Below are 19,210 nucleotides of genomic sequence, written 5' to 3'. Positions count from 1 at the left end.
CAGTCCCTTCTCCCCTCCCTCCTCCCTCCTCCCTCCTCCCTCCTCCTCCCTCCTCTCCCTTCCCCTCCCTCCCCCCCCCCCCCCCCCCCCCCCCGCCCCCCCCGCTGTCAACGATTCTACCCTGACCATGCTCCACGCAAGCTACCCCGCGACCGAGGCCACCGCCGTGTGCAATGCCTGCGGCTTGATGCCGGGCAAGACAGACGTTACTATTGAAAGGGAGAGATCGCTGAGTATGTCGGCTAAAGGCGTGCTGGAGGCTGCTGAGGCAGGTCTGTGGCATCTCGCTTGCTACGACTTTGGCCAGCCGCCGGTGAGCATCGACGATGTCAATGGGCTCGCCAGCCTCAGCGAGGCCGATCAGGCCGCCATCAGGTGCCGCACAGGGCCGGCAAAGGCATCGGCAAACGCGCTACGGAAGCAGGTCTGGCTTGAGCTCCATGGCGAGGTTCGCGCATTTGCTAACGCCGTCATGGCCAAGCCCATCTCGCTCTGGGCTCTCTTTGGCCTCACTCGCGACGATCTGGAGACAGAGGCCGGCATTGTCCGCCTCGGCCTCCATCACACTGTTCTCCGCGGCTGGCTCAAAAAGACGTACCGCTCCAAGGCCGAGCCGCATGTTCGTAAGGTGTTGACTGAGGGCTACGGGACTCTACTCGAGCTCCACTCGCGCGATCTGTACTTTGTCCACACCGCCATGGCCAACTTTGATGACGACCAGATCGCCTTCTGGGCCGCCTTTTGGCGCAAATATCGCCCGTCGTCGCGGAGCGTTGTCTCCGCCTCGCGCAAGGCCCCGCTGACTGCCGGCGCCCGTGCCACTGAGGTCGCCACCACCAAGGCCGCTGCCAACGCAGGCTCTGCAGCCAATGACTCCCCTGCCGCCTCTGATCTGTCTGCAGACGTCATCGCCGCTGGCCGTGCCGGCATCCAGCTCTCTGGCACCGAGCTGAGCGCGGTCCCGTCCCACGTTCGTGCTGAGTACTACGAGCTTATGTTCAGCGTCGGCTCGCATACCACCGGCGGTGACGCAACCGCCCGCACCGTCGGCGAGCAAAAGTACGGCGCGTCCAAGCCGTCCACCTCCAAGCCCGGTACATCCGGAGCGCCGGGCAAGGTTGACGAGCCAGAAAACGGCGAGCAAGCCTCGGCCCACGCGTCGATGGTTCTCAAGCCGGGGCAAGCGACCTACGATCCTGCCCGCTCCAACGGCCTCAACGCCGGCAAGGCCACCAAGATCTTTGCCGTCACCCGCGACGCCAGTGCTGCCAACTCGTATCGTCGCGGCACCTCATTTATGCAAGCCGTCAACAAGTCGCGCCTCAAAGCCAACGCGCAGCGGACTGCTGTTGGCCGCACGCTGCCGCGCTTTGCTCCTGGCGGTAGCGCCGCGCCCGGCGGCGCCGCCCCCGCTGCATCTTCCCGCCCGCCCATTTCGCGCCTCCCTCCCTCGGCCAAGACCACTGCCTCGGCTTCGGCCTCGCGGAAAGCCCGCCTTGCTGCTGCCCGCAACGCCATGCTCGCCAAGCGCAAGCGCAAGCGGCCCTCCGCCGCACCAACATCAGCCGTCTCTGCCGCCTCCACGCACCCATCGCCGACAAAGGAGACTGCCGAGCAGCGCGCCGCTCGCAAGCGCCAGCGGGTTCTGGCCCGTCTCGCAGACTCGGAGACTAACGTCGATGCTCGCTTTAAGGTCAAGATCAAGTCTGACAGAGACCGCCAGCGCGACGCGCTGTTTTCTGGCTGGAAACAGCTGCAGGAAAGATACTAGGCTTTATCTTCCCGCGCCGCGCCTGCAGCTACGACATTGACGAGCTCGATTCCCTCGATCCCGGAAGCTCGAGCAGGGGCGCTGGGGTCCCCGAACCGGTCCCCGACACCGAAGCCGAGCCCGACACCGAAGCCGAGCCGGTCCCCGAACCCGTTCCCGACACCGAACCTGTCCCCGACACTGAAGCCGAGCCCGAGCCCGATGATGAACTTGATCCGGTCTCCGTCTCCGAGGTCCCCGACTTCGTCGACGTTGCAGACATCCATGTCTCGCCATCGTCACTCTCGATGTCTTTTCCCGAGTCGCGTGGCCATAACTCCAGGAGCGCTTGGGCCTCCAGCTGAACGCCGTCAACCGGTCCGCCAACATCCGCGAGCTCGACGCGGAGGTACGCGCCAAACGCATCCCGCCGATTGTCACTGGCAATCGCACCGCCGCGCTTCTCGCGACTGATGCCGCGCAGGTCAACAACAAAGCCGTGGATCGAGCTGACAATCAGAAGAGCCACAAGTAGAATGACAGCGACCGAGACAAGCGTGGCCTTGGGCCCCGACTGCGCGTCTTCTGCAAAGCCGCCGACACCGACCACGAGAATTGCCGTCACTCCGCCCATGAGCCGCACCGCCAGTCCGTTGTACGCCCGGACGTAGTATGGCGCTGCCGCGAGCACGTAAGCAGTCCATCCGCCGAGCGCGCCAATGACCGCGCCAGCAAGAAGCACCACGTTTTCAGAGAGGAACAGAGACGCCGCAACTACAATGAGCAGCCGGAGCAGCGAGCCGACTTCGGAATACAGTCGCGAGAGGCAGTAGTGGCGGAAAAGCGGGCCTGCCGAAAGCATTGCCGCCAGCAGCGCCTCGTTCGACTGGGACGCCAGTGACGCCGCCGCTGAACGGAGCACATACGCAAAGTAAAGCGGAACGCCAACAACGTAGACCAAACTTGCTCCTCCCGCCAACGGCAACATCTGGAACCAGGCAGAGTCGAAGCACCGCACTGAAGGCTCGGCATCGAGTACAGTCACCTCTGACGTGATTCGAATGCAATCAAAGTGCACCAGCGCCGATTTGCTCGCAGGTACAAACAGCAGGGGCGCGATCGCAAACAGTGCCCCGTTTGCCAGCGTCCGGAGCGAGAGGCTCTGTAGGCCACGGAACCACGCCAAGTTGGTGCACCGCAGACACACCAGTGCCAAGACAACAGCCACCAGGAACACGGCTGGGAGAACCACAGCGAGAGCGTACCCGCCATAGTGCGAGGTGATCGAGCAGCCAGAGCCTGCAAACCGCGCGTCGATGTTGAAGAGCGTAAAGATCTGCAGAACCCGGAGGGCAGGTCCTGGCCAGTGGAGCTTGGCTTCGGCAATCACGCCTATAATCTGAAACGCGGTCAGAATCATTGGCACAGAGACTGGCGTTGACCGAGAGCGAAACAGTGCAAGATGTTCGCCGAGGCTCAGCCTCTCTTCGCGCCGCCGCGCATCGCGCGCTAGAGACCAGCCCACAAACCCGGCAGCTACGCCGGCCGCCGCCAGTAAAACAAGGCCGAGCATCACAATCAGCGCCACCGAGCCCGGAGGACACTCCTCGCAGCGGTCGGCCGAGCTGGCAAAGTAGCCCGGAGCACACGTCGCGCACACAAACCCGGTATAACCGGTCTTGCACTTGTCGTTCCCGGCGCAGCCGTCGCGCGGGCACTCCACAAACGAGCTCACAGACTGCGAGAAGAATCCGGCTGCAGATTTTGGAAGCGAGAGCCCGCCGTCGCAAATCCCGCCGCGAGGACACGGCTCGCACGGCTCGTCGGCCTCGCCTGCCGGCGACCAAAAGCCTCGTGCACACACGCACAGTGGCACATACACGGCAGAGGTGTTGTCATTCGGGATCCGCACGGTATTGCCGGAGCACGGCTCGGTAGGCTCGCACGAGTCAAACGACTGTGTGTTGGCAGACGTTCCATCTACGCACTCGACGCACTCGGGCACCGTCGGCGTCGCCGCGGAGAACTTGGCGCCAAACCCAGGGTCGCAGTCGGTGATCGTCACGCTCGTCACCAACGGTGCAACACCAAGCGAAGCTGAACCGCTCGTCACAACACCCACACTTGCCTCCAGCTCTATCCGCGCTTGCTCGGTCGTCGTCATCCGCAGCTCGGCCAGTTCCAACGTCACCCTCACGGTAGAGAGCAGCGCCGTGCTCGACGCGCTGCTAACCATGCCGGTAGATTCGGACATCGTTAGCTGTGCCACCACATGCGAGTACACTACAAGCTGGCCAAGAACATCGCGCACACTCACCTCGCCGGAAAACGTGCCTCCCGACATGATTGTCTCGGTCGGATCCGATGCCCACGCCAGACTCGCCGGGGGCCCCGCGATCTTCGCGGCTGCTACTGCCAGTGGGCCTGCGAGCATCTCGTCGCTCGTCGCCATCCACGAAGGCCCGCCGAATTGCTGCGATCGTACGCAAACGGGGCAACTACTTGGCGCGAGGCACAAAGAAATGCGTCTGCCGCTGTTGCCACAGACGCCACGTCCGCCCGGCCGTGTTTCCGCTCCATTGCGTCGTTGCGCTCTCCGTCACACTCACCCATGCGCCACACGCCAGCAACCCACCACCGTATGACGACGCCGCGTTGTTGATGAGTGCAACTCCGTCGAGCTGCACGCAAGCGCTGCTTCCGCCGCCGATCTCAAGGGGCACGCTCACAGCTGGCATCTCCAACACAGAGCCTGCCGCTGCAGCCGTCTGGGCATCCTCAAGCACCGCCACCGCCCCGACGCCACCGCCAGACAGCGCAGCGTTGTCGGACACGATGCTACCCGAGAGCGTGACCTTGGCACACTCGACCGAGAGAATTGCACCGCCGATCCCAACCGACGCCTGGTTGCCTGACAACACCACGCTGCTTGCCGTCAGCGAGCTCAATCCGCTCACAAACACCCCGCCGCCGCCAACACCCTCGGCACGGTTGCCGGACACCGTGCTTGCAGACATGGTCGCTGTGCCTCCGAGCGTCACTGACACCGCCCCACCCTCGCTGCCTGCGGTATTGGCCGCCAGGACGGCGTTTGTAACCGTCGCTGCTGAGCCGCGTCCTCGGACTGCAATCGCGCCACCGTGCTCGCTCGCAGAGCACCCACGAAAGGCGACGTGGCTTGCAACCAGCTTGCCACCATCAGAAACGAGCACAGCTCCGCCGCGGCCAGCATCGTGGAGGACCGAGCCAGTGAGAGGGCCCGATTTGGCGGCCTCCACCGTAACGCCATGCAGGCTCATGTAGGCTCCGGCCGCATCAACGCGAAGGCCTGGCGCCCCAATCTCCGAGCGCCGCGCAACGCCGAGGCCAGCAATGCGAATGTCTCCGTCCACCTCAAGCCATCCGCTTGCACCCCCCCCAATGTTGGCATCGGTTGTCGCCCGAAAGAGCACACCGCCAAGCTCGCCATCGGGCCCACTGCAATTGAACAGCACACTCGAGCCCGTCAGCCGCGCCGACGAGTACAAGCTCGCATGTGACTCTGTCCGGCAGCTATACGTCCCAGCCTCGAGCACAAGCGTGTCGACTGTACATGGCGAGAGGTGCGCCATGCGTGCCCGAAGGCAAGCAAACGAGTTGGGCGCAGTACAGGCGGTGCGCGCAGAGTTGGTGCGTGTCGCGTTGCGACCGCTCAAAACGCGCGGGACTGGTTGCGCCATGCCCGAACGCGCCCGCTGACCGTACCACGCGATAAGGTATGGCGAACCGGTGACGACTCCAGGGCTGACACTGACGACGTCGATATAGCTATCCGAGTCCATGTCCTCAAACACAATGTGCTCAGCTCGTCCCGAGAGCACATGTTTGACGGCCGTCGACGTCAAAAGACTCGAGCCTGGCGCCGACATGTGGAGATCAATGCCGCTCTGGCGCACAGCCAGGTCGGCCATGCCGTCGCCATTGACATCCCCGCATCGACCCATGAGTGTTGAACTACCAGAAAATTGTCGCGACGGTGTCATGTCGTGGCGCCCGGTCTCGGCATTGAACGGCAGCATGCTGAGGATGTTGGTCATTGGTGGCACCGCCCGCCGGCCAGTGACAACCACGTCTGCCGTGCCATCGCCACTAAAGTCGCACCACGCCACATCGTCGATGTAGTGGTCGTTCGCACCCGCAACCGAGGTGTTGACCAACTGCCCGCTGGCAAACGAGCCGTCGCCGCGCCCGGCAGTCCAGAACACGGCCCTCGGAGCGTCGGCCAACAAGCCAAGATCAAGCACCCCGTCGCCATCGACGTCAATGACAGAGAGTGAGCGGAGGCTGGTGATCGCGACTGGGAGACCGGGCGGAGCAAAGGTGACATGCCTCGGCGCGAAAGATCCGTTCCTTGCCATGGAATAAATGGTCACCGAGGTTGGAAAGAGTGCCAGCAAGTCGTGGTGGCCAGAACCGTCGATGTCGGCGACTGCCAACTGGCGAGGCGCGGCAGTCAGCTCGGCAGCCGATGCCACGGCTGTCTGCGAGGTTGCTGCAAAGCCGCCGGCGCCATCGGTGTTGGTGAAGACTGCGAGAGAGGGTGCGCCGTTAGGCGCAACACTTGCCAGTGCTACATCGAGATCGCCGTCTCCGTCAAAGTCTCCGGCAACAATCAGCGCGGCGCCGAAAGCGTCGACGGCTGCAACGCGGTTAACAGTACCGTCGCCGCGATTGATGAACAGTTGCCACTGCAGCTGGTCTGGGCGGGCAACCGCGACATCGGGACGCCCATCTGCATTAGCGTCAAAAACCACCATCTCAGGGCGGCCCGACGCGCGCGGCGTGCTCACGATGCCGGAGCCGAGCGCAGAAAACTGCGCTGGTTGCGGCGCGTTGCGGACCCAGACAAGCGAGTTCTGTTGACGCACAACAATGTCCTTCTTACCGTCGCTGTTCACATCGGCAATGCCGGTAAAGTAGGCAGTCACCGTAGTGACGGTGTCCGGCGTGGCAAACTTTCCGCCGCCTGCCCCACGGACGAGTGTGGTGCCGGCTGTATCGGCGATGACCATGTCAGGCACACTGTCGCCGGAAATGTCACCGACTGCCACCGAGACGACCCCAAAAGCGGCCTCCGTGATGGACGTCGCGTCGCCAAACGAGGCACCTAACCCAGCGTTGGCCAACCAGCCAACGAAAGCGAAACTCTTCGCCGAGTACACCAGGTCGAGGTCACCGTCAACGTCAACGTCGGCAGCAAGGAGCGAAGAGAACGGCGCAACGCCAGCCACAAGCACAACGCGCGCGCGAAAGCCGGCCACGCCGTCGTGGATGTAGAGCCCAATGGCTCTATCGCCTGACGTCGCCACGGCTAGGTCTGCCGCAGCATCGCCTGTCAATTCGGCGCTGACCACCGCTGTCGCACCCGAGAGCGAGTTGTCCACAGATGTTGGTGCCGCAAATGATGACGCGCCTGTTGCTGTCAGCGTGTACAGAGTGGAGGATGTGGTGTACGCAACATCGGGTGCGGAGCCAGAATCGATGTACGCCACGGCCAACGCAGTGATCGCCGTGGGAGCAGTGACGATGACGACACCGGCATCAAAGCCAGAGATGGAGCTTGGGTTGCTTGTGTGGAGGCGGAGCTCTTTGCCAACTGCAAGTGCAATGTCAGGCCGGCCACTGGCACTAAAGTCTGTCACAGCCACGTGGTCAGCACCACTTGACGTGATCCTGCGAATGCCTTCAAATACAGAGTTGCCAGCGTTGCGGGCCCAGACCGTGCCGGTGAGCGACGAGGTAATGACATCAAGTCGCCCGTCACCGTCGACATCAGCTACGGCCTGGGCCGTCTTGACATTGTGGTTGAGTGTAGGCGGCGAACTGAGAGAGGAAAACGAGCCGGTGCCGTAGCCACGATATGTCCTAAAGCCAGAGTTGAAGCTGTAGCCGGTGATCAGGTCAAGTACGCCAGAGCCATCGAGGTCGACTAGGAACGCTGACTGAGCATTGCTGACGGTGATGTAGGAGCTCGAGAACGTGCCGGTTCCTGAGTTGCGGGAGAGAACGAGGCTGCTAAAGGGACCAGCATGAATGACGTCGTTGTCACCGTCATTGTCGACATCGCCGACAGCCACATAGTTCGAGCCGGCGCTAGTGTACACGTTCGACGAGGGCCAGAAAGATGACAAGCCCAGATTGCGGGCGAAGAACACTCTGTTGCTATGCGGCACAACAAGGTCAAGTTGACCATCGCCGTTCATGTCGGCCACGACAATGCCTGTCTTCTCGATGTCCGAGAAGACAATTTGCTTGCGGCCGGACCAGGTTAGCGAGCCGTCGTCGAAGAGCAGGTAGGCACGACCAGATCCGTTGTCCACAATGATCTCGCGTGTGGCGTTGCCTCCAAAGTCTGCGACGATCAAGTTCTTCTGACTAAAGAGAAGCGGCGGGCTGGGAATGATGTTTTCGGTCCACGACCTTCCGTCACCGCCGTTGGCCATCCATCGGTAGTCGTTGTAGGCGTTGAAAATGAGATCCTCGTCGCCGTCGGCGTCGAGGTCGGCAACGGCGACCAGATTTGACGAGGCCCAGCCCGGAGTAATGACGATGGGATTAGTGACATCAAACACGTTGTTGCCGAGATTGCGAAGCCACGCAACGCCAAGACCTTCAGCCTGGAACACAATGTCGTCCAGCCCGTCGCGGTCCATGTCCACGCCATGGCCTTGCGAGGGGAGGCGGACCGTACCCGGATACAGGACCATCATCCCTGCGTAGCCGCTCGCGCGCGGAACAAACAGCGAGAGTCCAGCACCAGTGGTCGTAAAAACGCTTCGCGGCATGTCGTGACTCACATTGGTGAGGACCATGTTCTTGAACGCCGGGTACGACGTGACCGCAATCGTCGTCGAAGGTGACGGCAGCTGCGACTTGCATTGCTCGATCGACGGCGTCACGAAAGAAGAAGACGCGCCAACCGGAGCGAGCATGAGGCCAACCGCCACGACCGCGACCACGGCCAGAACCACAAGCATGCGAATGGGCATTATGGGCGAGCACGTGCCTTCAGGAGGGCGGCGGAGGGAGGGGAGGGGGGAGAAGGAGAGGAATGAACTTGAGTCGAGACACTTGGGCTGTGGGTGTGGTGCGTGAGTTGGGTTGAGTTGCAGGGATCCCCTTTTTTCCTTGCGGACGAACATTTTTTTGCCGCCTTTTTGTTGACTCTTGTCGATCCTCTCAGCCTACGACGTCAACTCGAGCAAGGCCGACCTGTGGTCGTGGTGGTGAGTTGGCCAACGAGCGAGAGAGCCTGCCATACTCTACTCTACCAACGTCATCCAATATCATGCTCAGGTCCTTGACATGCCTGAGGCAGTGGGTGGCTTTGGTGGCCGTGGCCGTGACTCTGGTGGTGGTGGCGGGTGGTGGCGGAAGCGGGGCGGTGGCGGAGGCAGCGTCGCCGTGCGCGGCGGATAGAGGCACAGAAGTCATGGCCATCGACGCCAGATTGTACAAGTTGGCCGAGGTTGTTGCTGAAGACATCAACGGTGACGGTCACGCCGACGTTGTGCTGGTCTCCTCCTCCCTCAAGACCCTTCCCGAGTATGCGGTGCTCGGCGTGGTTGAGTACGTTCCGGATCTTGGCAAGTTCTCGTCGCTGACGACGCTAGTCCGTGGTGGCTCGGCGCTTCGCAACGTGCACTCGGTGGCGGTGGGCTCGGTGATGGGCGGCAGCCGGTTAGACATCTTGGGCGTGGTTGGCAATGCAGTCATGGTGTGGATCGCGGCGCGCGGGGAGACGCAAGTGCTGGCGACAGTACCGGGCGCCAAGCTTGTGCAGGTTGTCGACGTCGACGCCGATGGCGTGAACGATGTGATCGGCTCGTCGGCCGATGGCCTGTTCTGGCTGCAGGGCCCGAGCTGGACGGTGCGGCGGACTGGAGGCGAGACGCTGACGTCAAGTAGAACATCCAGCCTTCACGTAGTGTATGTCGGTGCCAACCCGGCGCCGTGGATCTGGGCAAGCGGGATGAGCAGCCTTGTTGTGCTCGCGAACAACGGAAGCGGTAGCTTTACGCAAAGATCCGGGCCGACTTTGCGTGATGCCATGTTTGTGCTCGAGGCGACGAACGATACCCATATGGATTTGATGGTGATCTCGGGCACGTCGCTCATTGTGCACCCAGGAGACGGTGTCGGTGGCTTTCTCACGGCGGTCTCAAGTACGCTCCAGGAAGCGCCTTACCGGTCTGTGGCTGGTGACTTTGACAACGACGGCTTCGGCGATCTGCTTGGAGGTCGGCATATGTCCAACTTTGTCCTTGGCTACTGGGGCACTGGCACAACGAGTGTCGGCCGCGAGAGCACGTTCTGGTGGAGCTTCCCCGATATCTACCGAACAGCGGATGTGAACAACGATGGGCTGCTTGATGTTGTTGGCTCACGGGACTTTTCCGGCGCTACCGCGTACTATGCCCTCGGCACGGGATCAAGGACCTTTTCTTCAGGGAGAGTTCTGTTCGCGGAAATGGCTGCACCGCAAGCGGCAGTTGTTGCAAGTGGCGGCCATGTCGTCGCAGCGGTCAACGGCGGCGTTGCGACGTACGTCAATCGGTTTGGATCGAGCGCGTTTGACGGCCGCAAACAGATTCTGGCATCACCTGCAACAACTCTGCTTGCGAGCGACGTGAACAGCGACGGCGCCGACGATGTTGTTGCGCTCCTCGACAGTGGAACTGTGGTGTGGATCCATGGGTTCGGGAATGGGACTTTTGACGCAATCCTCGGTGGCACGCTGGCGTCGCCACCGTCGCCGGTGGTAGCGCTGGTCCTGCTCCATGCCAATAGTGACAGTTTTGTTGATGCGGTGGTGGCCACAAGCTCGCGTATCGACGTGATGTGCAACCCTAGCGGCGACGGGACTTTTTTCAGTTGCGCCAGCATTGCGATGGTCGGTGTGACGGCGCTCGGGGAGGGGCGCATTTCCCCCGACGGCAGCACCGACTTGGTGACAGCTGTGGGCGGCGACGGCAGCGTCGGTGTGCACCTTGGAACGGGGACTGGTGGCTTTGGAAGCCGGATCGTAATTGCAAGTGGCGAGTACGGGGCGACAGTCGTGGCTGTGGCTGATGCCGACGGCGACGGCGACGGCGATGTGATCGTGGGCACAGTCACGCGAGCTCGGATCATGCTCTACACCAACATCAATGCGAATGCAGTTGTTTTCGACTCGGGATTCACCATCGCTTTGCCAGTCAACGAGCTAGGGGGACTAGCTCTGAGCTTTATGGACGATGACGATGCACTGGATGTGGTGTACAGCCACAGTGGCGGTGTGAGCATTGTCTCGCTGGCTGGCACCCTGCGTGGCCTGGTCCGGGAAGTAACGTCGACGGCGTCTACCAACGGTGTACTTGCGCTGGGCGACGTGGACAGTGACGGACGAGTGGATGTCGTGACGGCACCGTCGTCCGAGGTGCTCGGCTACTACCGGAACACCAACGAGACGTTTCCTGCCACGTATTCGGAAGGCGGCACGGTCGCGATCGCCTCGCGCCGGGCCAAGATTGCGAGCTTGGACTTTGACAACGACGGCGACGTGGACCTTGCGGTTGCCGATGAGAACATGGGTGTGCGGCTTGTGGAGAACAAGTTTGGGCTGCCGGACAATGTGGTGCCGTTTGCACCGTTTCCTGGCGCGTACGGCATCGATGCAGTGGATGTTGACAGCGACGGCGACGTCGATGTCGTGGTGTGCTCGATCAACCCTGCGGTGCAACACGTCGCTTGGTTCGCCAACAATGGCATGGGACTGACGGTGCCAGCGGTCACCATTTCGACCAACCTCGCAGCTTGCCGCGATGTGGTCAGCAGTGATCTTGACGGCGACGAGATGATGGACGTAGTGGCAACAAGTTCGACCGGCGTCCACATCTTTTACGGGACTGGAGGCGGCAGCTTTGGTGAGCCTATCGACATGGATGGAAGCGCGCCGAATGCAAACAGCCTGGCTGTAGCCGACGTCAACTCGGACGGGAGGGAAGATGTGGTGGCGGCTTGCGAAGCGCACGACGTTGTTTACGTGTGGCATGCTGCCGGTGGTCGGAGCTTTGCAAGTCGGCTCGCCATCAGTGTGACTGATGCCAACGGAGTGGTGGCGTACGACGTGGACGGAGACGGGAGCAATGAGATTGTGGCGAGCGGGTTGAGGGTGATCATCTTACTCACGTGGACTGGAACCGGCTACGTGTCGTCGCCGATCTACTCTGATTTGTCCACGCTGACTGGAGTGACGGTCAGCCACACCAGCGGCAAGTACGCCGACGTCTTTGCTCGATTCAACACCGGTGGGGTCAAGGTCTTCCGCAACGTCTCGGGCTCGTATGCACTCGCGCTTCAGACGGATGGTTCGACTCACACCAGGGCGATCGATGTCCTTGTCGATGACTTTGACAGTGACGGCGATATTGATGTTGCGTATGGGGCTGCTGGCACGGTTGTGATCTTTCGCGGAAGCGGGCAGACAGCGTTCTCTATGACGTCGCGTCGGCTCCAAACACCGGGTGTTTCAGAGCAGCGTGCGTGTATTGTTCCGTCGAGCTTTGCATGCGTTGTGGCACGGCTAAGGGCGACAACGACGTGTGGGGATCGGAAGGAACTTGTGCTGGAGGCCGGGACGTATGGCTGTGCCCGTGACTTGCCGGCGCTCATCCAGTCACCAGTCTCGATTAGATCGGCAAACGGCGGGGTTGTTTTTGACTGCGCAGTGGCTGGCTCAAGCATCGGTGGAGTACTGTTCAAGATTGAGGACAACGAGCTGACGGGCACCAGTGGGAGTCTGCACTTGTCTGGCGTGGAAGTCCGCAACGGCGGGGTGTCGCAGGTCGATTCGGCTGCATCGTCCGTCATTCGCGTCTCGGGCACCGGACAAGATGTGGTTCTGCGGTCTGTGGTGTTTGCCAGTTGCAGCTCTGTGGGGCACGGCTCCCTGTTCCAGTTTGACAGCGGGCGCGGTGGGGCGCTGTCTGTGGTGGACGGCGCGGCTGCGGAGCTTGTCGACGTGACGTTCAGTGGGTGCTCTGCGGCTCAGTTTGGTGGAGGGCTTTTTGTGCGCGGTGGCGGGAGCAGAGTCTCACTCGGCAATACCTCGTTTGTGGCGTGTACGGCCGGCAGCGCGGGCGGCGGGCTGTATGTGGGCGACGGCAGCCGAGTCGAGATCGGAGCTGCGGGTGCGAGCTTTACGAAAAATGTGGTGAGCACCGGGCCTGGCGGTGGGCTGCTTGTTGCGAGCGGCGGAGCGCTTGTGGGCGAGAGCGTGACGTTTTTCGGCAATTTGGCGCCGCGGGGCATGGGCGGCGGTGTTGGCGCAATTGGCACTCGGGAAGCGGCCATCGAGCTGACGGACAGCAGTTTCTCCAGCAACTCGGCAGCCATCGGCGGAGCGCTTGGTCTGGCCGAGACGAGTGGCGTGTCGGCCGGAGCGGCGGTGGCTTCAGGCGCGACGGTGCCTGTTCCCAGCAGAACTCTGCGGGCTGGAGCTTTGGCTGCAACCGTCGTTGTCAACAACTGCACTTTTGACAATAACGTGGCGTCTCTGTTTGGCGGTGGCCTGTTTGCGTGCGGGTCTTGGGTGCGAATGGCGGGCAATGCAAGTGCGATGGTGGGCAACACTGCACTGCGATCGGGCGCGACAAGGACCGCCCACGACGCGTTTGTGTGCTTGTCTTCGGCTGTGGACGCTTCGTTTAACTCGAGTCGGAGCAATTCGTCGGGCATTCCGTGGCTGAGTATCGAGGCGGAGCACGTGTTCAATCAAGTTGCGATTGCAGGGCCGCTGGCAGAGTTGCAAATGGTCGATGCCGGTGCGAGTGTGGTGTTTGCCGGCGAGGCTGTGTCGGCCAAGGTCCGCGGGCGCGATGTGCTGGGCCAGGACGTGGTGTATGATCGAACATCCCTGCGACTGCGGTTCGAGAGTGTGAGTGGAGGCGCTGCAGTGCCAAACGAGCCGGGCGATATGTTGCTGTCGAGCCTGGCGGCGCCTGTGCCGTCGGGCTTTGTGGCGCTGCTTGCGACGGCGGAGCCGTCCGGGGTTGCGGTCGCGTACGAGGTGAGCGTCGAAGGCGGAAACGTGGTGGGTGTTCGCGGAAGCATCAACGTAACGGTCTGTCCGGCTGGGTATGGCGGGACAATTGCGAGCGGGTTGGGATCGGCGGCGCTGGTGTGCACCGAGTGTGATGCGTCGTCTTCGTCGGAGGGTGGGAGCATGGCGGCATGCGTAGCAACGCCGCCGTGCCCGTTGAACATGGCGCTCCTGGCCAACGTGACCAAGCCGGACCCCTCTCTCTGCCGATGCGTGGTGGGCTTCTACGCGCCAAGCGGGGTGGGTGGCGATGTGTGCGAGCCTGCCCTGATGGAGCAGATTGCGTCGGCGGGCTTGCCATGCCTGTGGCGGCAGTGGGATTCTTTGCGTCCGAGTCCGGCGCGTTTGTGCGCTGCCTTCGTAGTGGATGCTTGGGCAACAACATGTGCGAGGTCGGTTACGATGGATTTGCGTGTGCATCGTGTGCGGACGGCTACTACGCTTCGTCGGCGAGCGTGTGCAGCAAGTGTCCGCCGTCGTCAGGTGGCCTGATGGTTGTCGTGGTAGCTCTCGCGTTGGTTGTGGTGGTTGGTGGGGCGGCGATGGCGGGGCGTTCGCTGGTGAAGGCGATCACGTCCGGCGGTGGAGGGCAGGAGCACGTGCTCGCGTTTCGACGGCGGCGCACCCCGGCTTCTGTGTCGATGGTGATCACGACTGCGCAGCTGATCGCGATCATTGTGTCGAGCGACTTTGGTTGGCCACGCGGGGTGACAGCCGGGCTCTCTGGCTTTGCGCTGGCCAACGCCGACGCGCGGCTACTGGCGACCGGGTGCTCTGTCCGCGACTACGGGTCGATGTATGTGATGTCACTGGTGGTGCCAATGGTGTGCGTGGTAGCGTGCGTACTTCTTCTCGCCGGTCTGCGGTTTTGTGGTGTGGGCATGTTTGCGCCACTGAAGGAGGTTGGTTTGAGCGCTGTCGCCGATGGCGTTGTGTTTCTACTTGGACCGCTGCTCTATGTGCCGCTCTCCAAGTCGTCTTTGGAGCTGTTTGACTGTACTAAGCTCGCTGATGGTCAATGGGTGCTCGACAGCGAGCCTTCGTTTAGCTGCTACAGCTCCGAATGGTGGTCGCTTGTCCCGTGGGGCGTGGCGAGCGTTGTGGTTGTGGTGATGGGCTTGCCGGCGTGGGGCTGCTTCCGACTCTGGCGGCATCGCGACTCGCTGCTCGAGCCGGAGACGACGACGCGGTTTGGCGTCATTTACCAGGCGTTCCGGACGCGATACGCGGCGACGGGCATGCTTGTTCTTGTCCTTCGGCTAGGCATTGTGATTGCCGCGCTGTTTTTCTCGAGCACCAAGCTCGTGGTCTTCTTTGCCATCTTTTTCATCCTTGCGTTCTCGATGGGCTACTTTGTGGCGGCTGCGCCGTACTACGTGCCGATGTACAACCGGCTGCGGGCGCGGCTCGATGGGTGTGTGATGGCGATTGCGCTAACAGGCATCGGCTTCCATGCGGAGCGCGGGTCCGAGACGAGTTCTACAACGGTGGTGGTGCTCACGGTGGTGGTGGCACTGGCAGCGGTGGCAACATTGGTGGTGTCGATCCACGGGGTGGTCGCCGATGTGCGCGAGACCAGGGCGGCTCGGGCGCGCGGTGGTGCCGCCGAGGCCGAGCATCGATGGAAGGTGGTGGCGGGTCGGGTAGAGCGCGAGCTCATCGAGGTCGATGCAGGCGGTGAAGGCGAGAGATTTCTGGATGCGTTCCGGCTGGCAATGCTTGTCGAGTGTTCGACAGAGTCGTCGTCGGTCGAGTTGTCGAGAGCGTCGTCGACAGCGTCGTCGACAGCGTCATCAACGGTGTAGCGTTCGGTGTGTGGCTAGAATTGTGTGTCTTGCGATGAACTTGCTTTCCGCAACATGGTGACTGCGTTACGGGTTGCGTCTGCGGAGGGCAAGACCAGTGGCGGCGGCGGTGGCGAGGGCAGCGGTGGCAATGGCGGCGATAAAGAGCCAGGAGGTTGGTGGCGTGGTTGGAGCGGGTGGTGGCGTGGTTGGTGAGGCGGAAGGTGCGGGGAGGACAGGCTTGGTGGTGGGGCTGGGGGGTGTGTCGAGTCAGCGGCGGCGTCGGAGGCGGCGGCGTCGGCGGCAGCGACGTCAGAGCGCGGGTGGTGCGTGGGAGTGACAGAGGGGGAACTCGACTCGCGCGCCAGTTCCTCGGCGTAGATGGCGTCATCGAGTGATGACTCGCCCGAGGCCGAGCTCAAGTCCGAGTCTGAAGCGGTAAGGGCGGCTGATCCTGTCGAGGTTGGCGATTCGGCGACAGGGTGCGGCGAGCGCGGGTGTGTGGGCGGTTGGACGAGCAGGCCAGGGGTTGCGACTATGGTGCGGAGCGTTGGCCGGGAGGTCTCGGGCCCGGGCTCGCGGTCGGTGGCCCGTGTGAGGATGTGAACGGCAGTCATGAGCTCAAAGACGCGGACGCACTCGGCAGTGGCGGGACGGTTGGTCTTGATGGGTATGCCGCGGATGCGCGGGTCGTTGAGCTCAAAGAGCGGCGGCTCGCGGTCGCGCTCGGCGGCAACGCCAAAGAAGATTTCGCGGTTAGCCGGTCCGGGCGCACAGAGGAGGATGCGCTGGGCAGCGGCAAGCGCAGATGCCCAGGCTTGACCGGCCAACAGTTCCTTGATGTTGCGGGCGAGCTTCTCCTCGTTTGTCCGGCGGAGATGAGAGCCGGCGGAGAACATGACCCTGCCTGAGCGGTCGCGGTTCGACTGGCGGCCGCCCTGCTTGCGGCGAGTGACGTACTTGCGCATGGTCTTGTGCTCGCGGAGCTCGCCATCGACAAAGTGTGCGACGGCAAAGTAGCCACCGTGACACATGATGACCACTACATTGCACATGGTCTGCTCGATGTGCCAGGCGAGGGAGGCGCCAGACTCGGCCGGCGGAGGGATGAGCCGGGCGGCTGAGCCGTCAAAGTCCTCTGCGCCGCCGCCGCGGACCGATCGTGGAGCAAAGGCCTGTCCGGCGAGCATGGCGGCTGGAAGACGGACAAAGGCTGGCGCAGGCTGGGGATCGCACGGCGGAAGGGAGATGGGAAAGGTGATGGTCCCGCTCCGCGAGTGGACGCCATCTGCGGGCGAGACGATCAGGGCGTCGATCCATGAGGGGATGGTGGCAAACTGGCTCGACTTCCACACGCCGTAGCGATCAAAGACAAAGTTTGATGCTTCCCATGCGGCCGTGGCGTCATCAGGGAAGAGCTCCCGGGTCGGCGACGGGGTCAAAGCGGAATTCGAAGGGGCGGAGAGCGATGACGATGGCGAGTCGGACAGTGGGCGAGAGGGCGAAGAGTTGGTGGGCCGAGTGATGGCTGTGGAGGTCACCACTGTACTGCGGCCGTATAGGCTATCCATGACCGGGTCGGACGATGGTGGTGGTTGCTTCTCCTTCTTGCGCTGCTTTCTTCGGCCCATGGTGGTGAGAGGTGGGGAGGGGGTGGGGGGGAGGGGGGGGGGGGGGGGGGGAGGTGAGGTGGAAGTCGTGGACGAGCCGAATGGAAGGGAAGCGCAAGAGAGAGGGAGGGGGGAGAGGATTACGGACGTCGTTGGCTCTGTGTGGTTCTTGATGGTGTTTTGTGTGACTGGCTGTCGTTCTTTGTGGGCTTGGTGTGGCTCGATTACTCGAGGAGCGACTCAAGGAGAGCAGCGGAGATCTTGACGCCCGAGTTGATGAGAAAGGCGCCGTCGAGGGTGGTAAGCTCGGGATCGACGAGGTCGATGCCGGCGGCAAGCGGGAGTGGGTAGCCGGTGGAGAGGTAGCCGTTGAGCTGCGGGACGAGGACCCGGTGGAGAGCAAAGTTGGCAAACTGCGAGGTGGTGGTGGCGTCGACCGGCCCGATGGCGGAGCGGCGGGCGGAGAGGTCGACATCGAGGCCCGCCACCGAGCCGACAAGGAGGGTGTGCGAGGGCGGTGCCGAGGCCGGTGCCAGGGCAAAGGAGGCCGAAGCCTTGAAGACGGCACCAAGCTCGTAGGCAAAGGCGGCGGCGGGCGCGGTGGCCGGGTCGGTCACCACAATCCCGTCGGGGTAGACCGAGAACGCGATGCTTGCGTGGGCCTCCAGGAGAACGCCACGGGAGGCAGAGAGGGTGATGTTCGGCGGGGCGTCGAGTGTCACCACTGCTAGCATCTGCTGCGAGTCCTTAAAGTACTTGGCAAGCGCAGGGACCATCTGGCGAAAGTTGGAGACCAAGAGCTGGATGGGCGACGATGCCGGAAGCGCCACCAGCTGGGTGTTGAGCGCCTTGGTGGCATACATGTAGGAAAAGTCCGAGTTGAGCAAGCCGGCGGAGACCGCCATTTGGACGTCGCGACCCGAGTCGAGCGCCGGGAGCGGGCCAACCTCGACGGTGGGCTCGTAGGCGTGGGCCGGGTCGGCCGGATCAACGATGCGTCCGAGGTGCGAAGAGCGGACAAAGGCGTCGTCAACAACGGGCGCGGCAACAAGCGAGAGGTCCACGGTGCCGACAGGTAGACCGGTCTTGGCGCCGAGGTCAAGACGGAGCGGGAGGGCGGCGACAAAGGCCGAGGCCTGCTCGGTAAAGGCGTCGACGACGGCGTCGCGGAGCGCAGACTGAAGCGAGTCGACAGCGTGGGCCTTGAACGCACCCAGAACAAACTTGTACAGCCACGACGCGCCGCCCGAAAGCGAGATGTCGAGCTCGCCAACGACGACGTTGGCATCGGCGACGGCGACGGTAGGCCGGCCATCTTCAGCCTTGCTGAGCTCGATGGTGAGCTCGACCGAGGTCCGGGAGACGCGAGCAGTGCCCGAACCGCCATCTGACGCATGCGGCCAGGCAACCTCGCGGTAGGACCAGTGGAAGGAGGCGGCGGCGGCCAGATCGACCGACTTGACAACGATGCGGGAGGGAGGGAGGAAGACCAGCTGGGCGTTGTTCAAAGCCACCGATTGCAGCAGCAGCGAGCGAAGAGCATAGTCGACCGAGCCAATAAAGGCTGATGCCCTTCCCGCCACATCCGGAAGAGCAACCGACGAGAACTTGTCATGGAAGACGTCCAGGGAGGCGTCACGAAGGGCGGTGGTGAGGGTGTGCGAGTACGCCGTCTCTACGTATGCCCGCGGGCCTGCGGCAGAGACTGCCACCGCCATGGTAGTAGCCACCACCAGCAGGGAGAGGAAGAAGTGCATCGTGATAGGGGGGGGGGGGGGGAGGGGGGTGAGTGTGGAGGGAGGAGGGGGGGAAGGGGGAAGGGGAGGGGGTGGAAGGAAGGAACGACGGGACGGAAGCGCATGACGTGACGTGTGAGGGAGGGGGGGGGGGGGGGGGAGATACTGAGGGGAGTGGTGGTGGTGGTTGGTGGTGGTGGTGGTTGACC

The 19,210-nt window shown here is 62.8% G+C and overlaps 6 protein-coding genes across 6 annotated transcripts; 2 read left to right on the top strand and 4 right to left on the bottom strand.

The window, feature by feature from the left end:
- Positions 1-235: 235 nt before the first annotated feature.
- AMSG_02729 (uncharacterized protein) lies at positions 236-1,771 on the top strand (the record flags this gene model as incomplete). The annotated part of the gene is made up of 1 exon (XM_013905116.1): positions 236-1,771. The coding sequence occupies one exon, from the start codon at positions 236-238 to the stop codon at positions 1,769-1,771; it is 1,536 nt and encodes a 511-aa protein (XP_013760570.1).
- A 28-nt stretch (positions 1,772-1,799) lies between these two features.
- Positions 1,800-4,094, bottom strand: AMSG_02728 (uncharacterized protein; the record flags this gene model as incomplete). Its single annotated transcript, XM_013905115.1, has 1 exon — positions 1,800-4,094. One exon carries the CDS (start codon positions 4,092-4,094, stop codon positions 1,800-1,802), a length of 2,295 nt encoding a protein of 764 aa, XP_013760569.1.
- A 154-nt stretch (positions 4,095-4,248) lies between these two features.
- AMSG_02727 (uncharacterized protein) lies at positions 4,249-8,778 on the bottom strand (the record flags this gene model as incomplete). The annotated part of the gene is made up of 1 exon (XM_013905114.1): positions 4,249-8,778. The coding sequence occupies one exon, from the start codon at positions 8,776-8,778 to the stop codon at positions 4,249-4,251; it is 4,530 nt and encodes a 1,509-aa protein (XP_013760568.1).
- A 443-nt stretch (positions 8,779-9,221) lies between these two features.
- On the top strand, positions 9,222-15,834 carry AMSG_02726 (uncharacterized protein; the record flags this gene model as incomplete). Its single annotated transcript, XM_013905113.1, has 2 exons — positions 9,222-14,115; positions 14,151-15,834. 2 exons carry the CDS (start codon positions 9,222-9,224, stop codon positions 15,674-15,676), a joined length of 6,420 nt encoding a protein of 2,139 aa, XP_013760567.1. The 3' UTR covers positions 15,677-15,834.
- AMSG_02725 (uncharacterized protein) lies at positions 15,743-17,286 on the bottom strand (the record flags this gene model as incomplete). Its single annotated transcript, XM_013905112.1, has 2 exons — positions 15,743-15,755; positions 16,013-17,286. 2 exons carry the CDS (start codon positions 17,284-17,286, stop codon positions 15,743-15,745), a joined length of 1,287 nt encoding a protein of 428 aa, XP_013760566.1.
- Positions 17,287-17,415: 129 nt separating this feature from the next.
- Positions 17,416-19,049, bottom strand: AMSG_02724 (uncharacterized protein). Its single transcript, XM_013905111.1, has one exon. It carries the CDS (start codon positions 19,020-19,022, stop codon positions 17,490-17,492), a length of 1,533 nt encoding a protein of 510 aa, XP_013760565.1. The 5' UTR covers positions 19,023-19,049; the 3' UTR covers positions 17,416-17,489.
- Positions 19,050-19,210: the final 161 nt, after the last annotated feature.

Source organism: Thecamonas trahens (genome assembly GCF_000142905.1).
Source record: "Thecamonas trahens ATCC 50062 unplaced genomic scaffold supercont1.10, whole genome shotgun sequence".
NCBI classification, from domain to species: domain Eukaryota; order Apusomonadida; family Apusomonadidae; genus Thecamonas; species Thecamonas trahens.
The sequence above is the reverse complement of the archived record's forward strand: the minus strand, read 5'-3'. Positions and strand labels throughout refer to the sequence as shown.

Excerpts from the sequence above, each read along its gene's own strand:
- AMSG_02724 (XM_013905111.1), bottom strand. The coding sequence starts at position 19,022 with ATGCACTTCTTCCTCTCCCTGCTGGTGGTGGCTACTACCATGGCGGTG.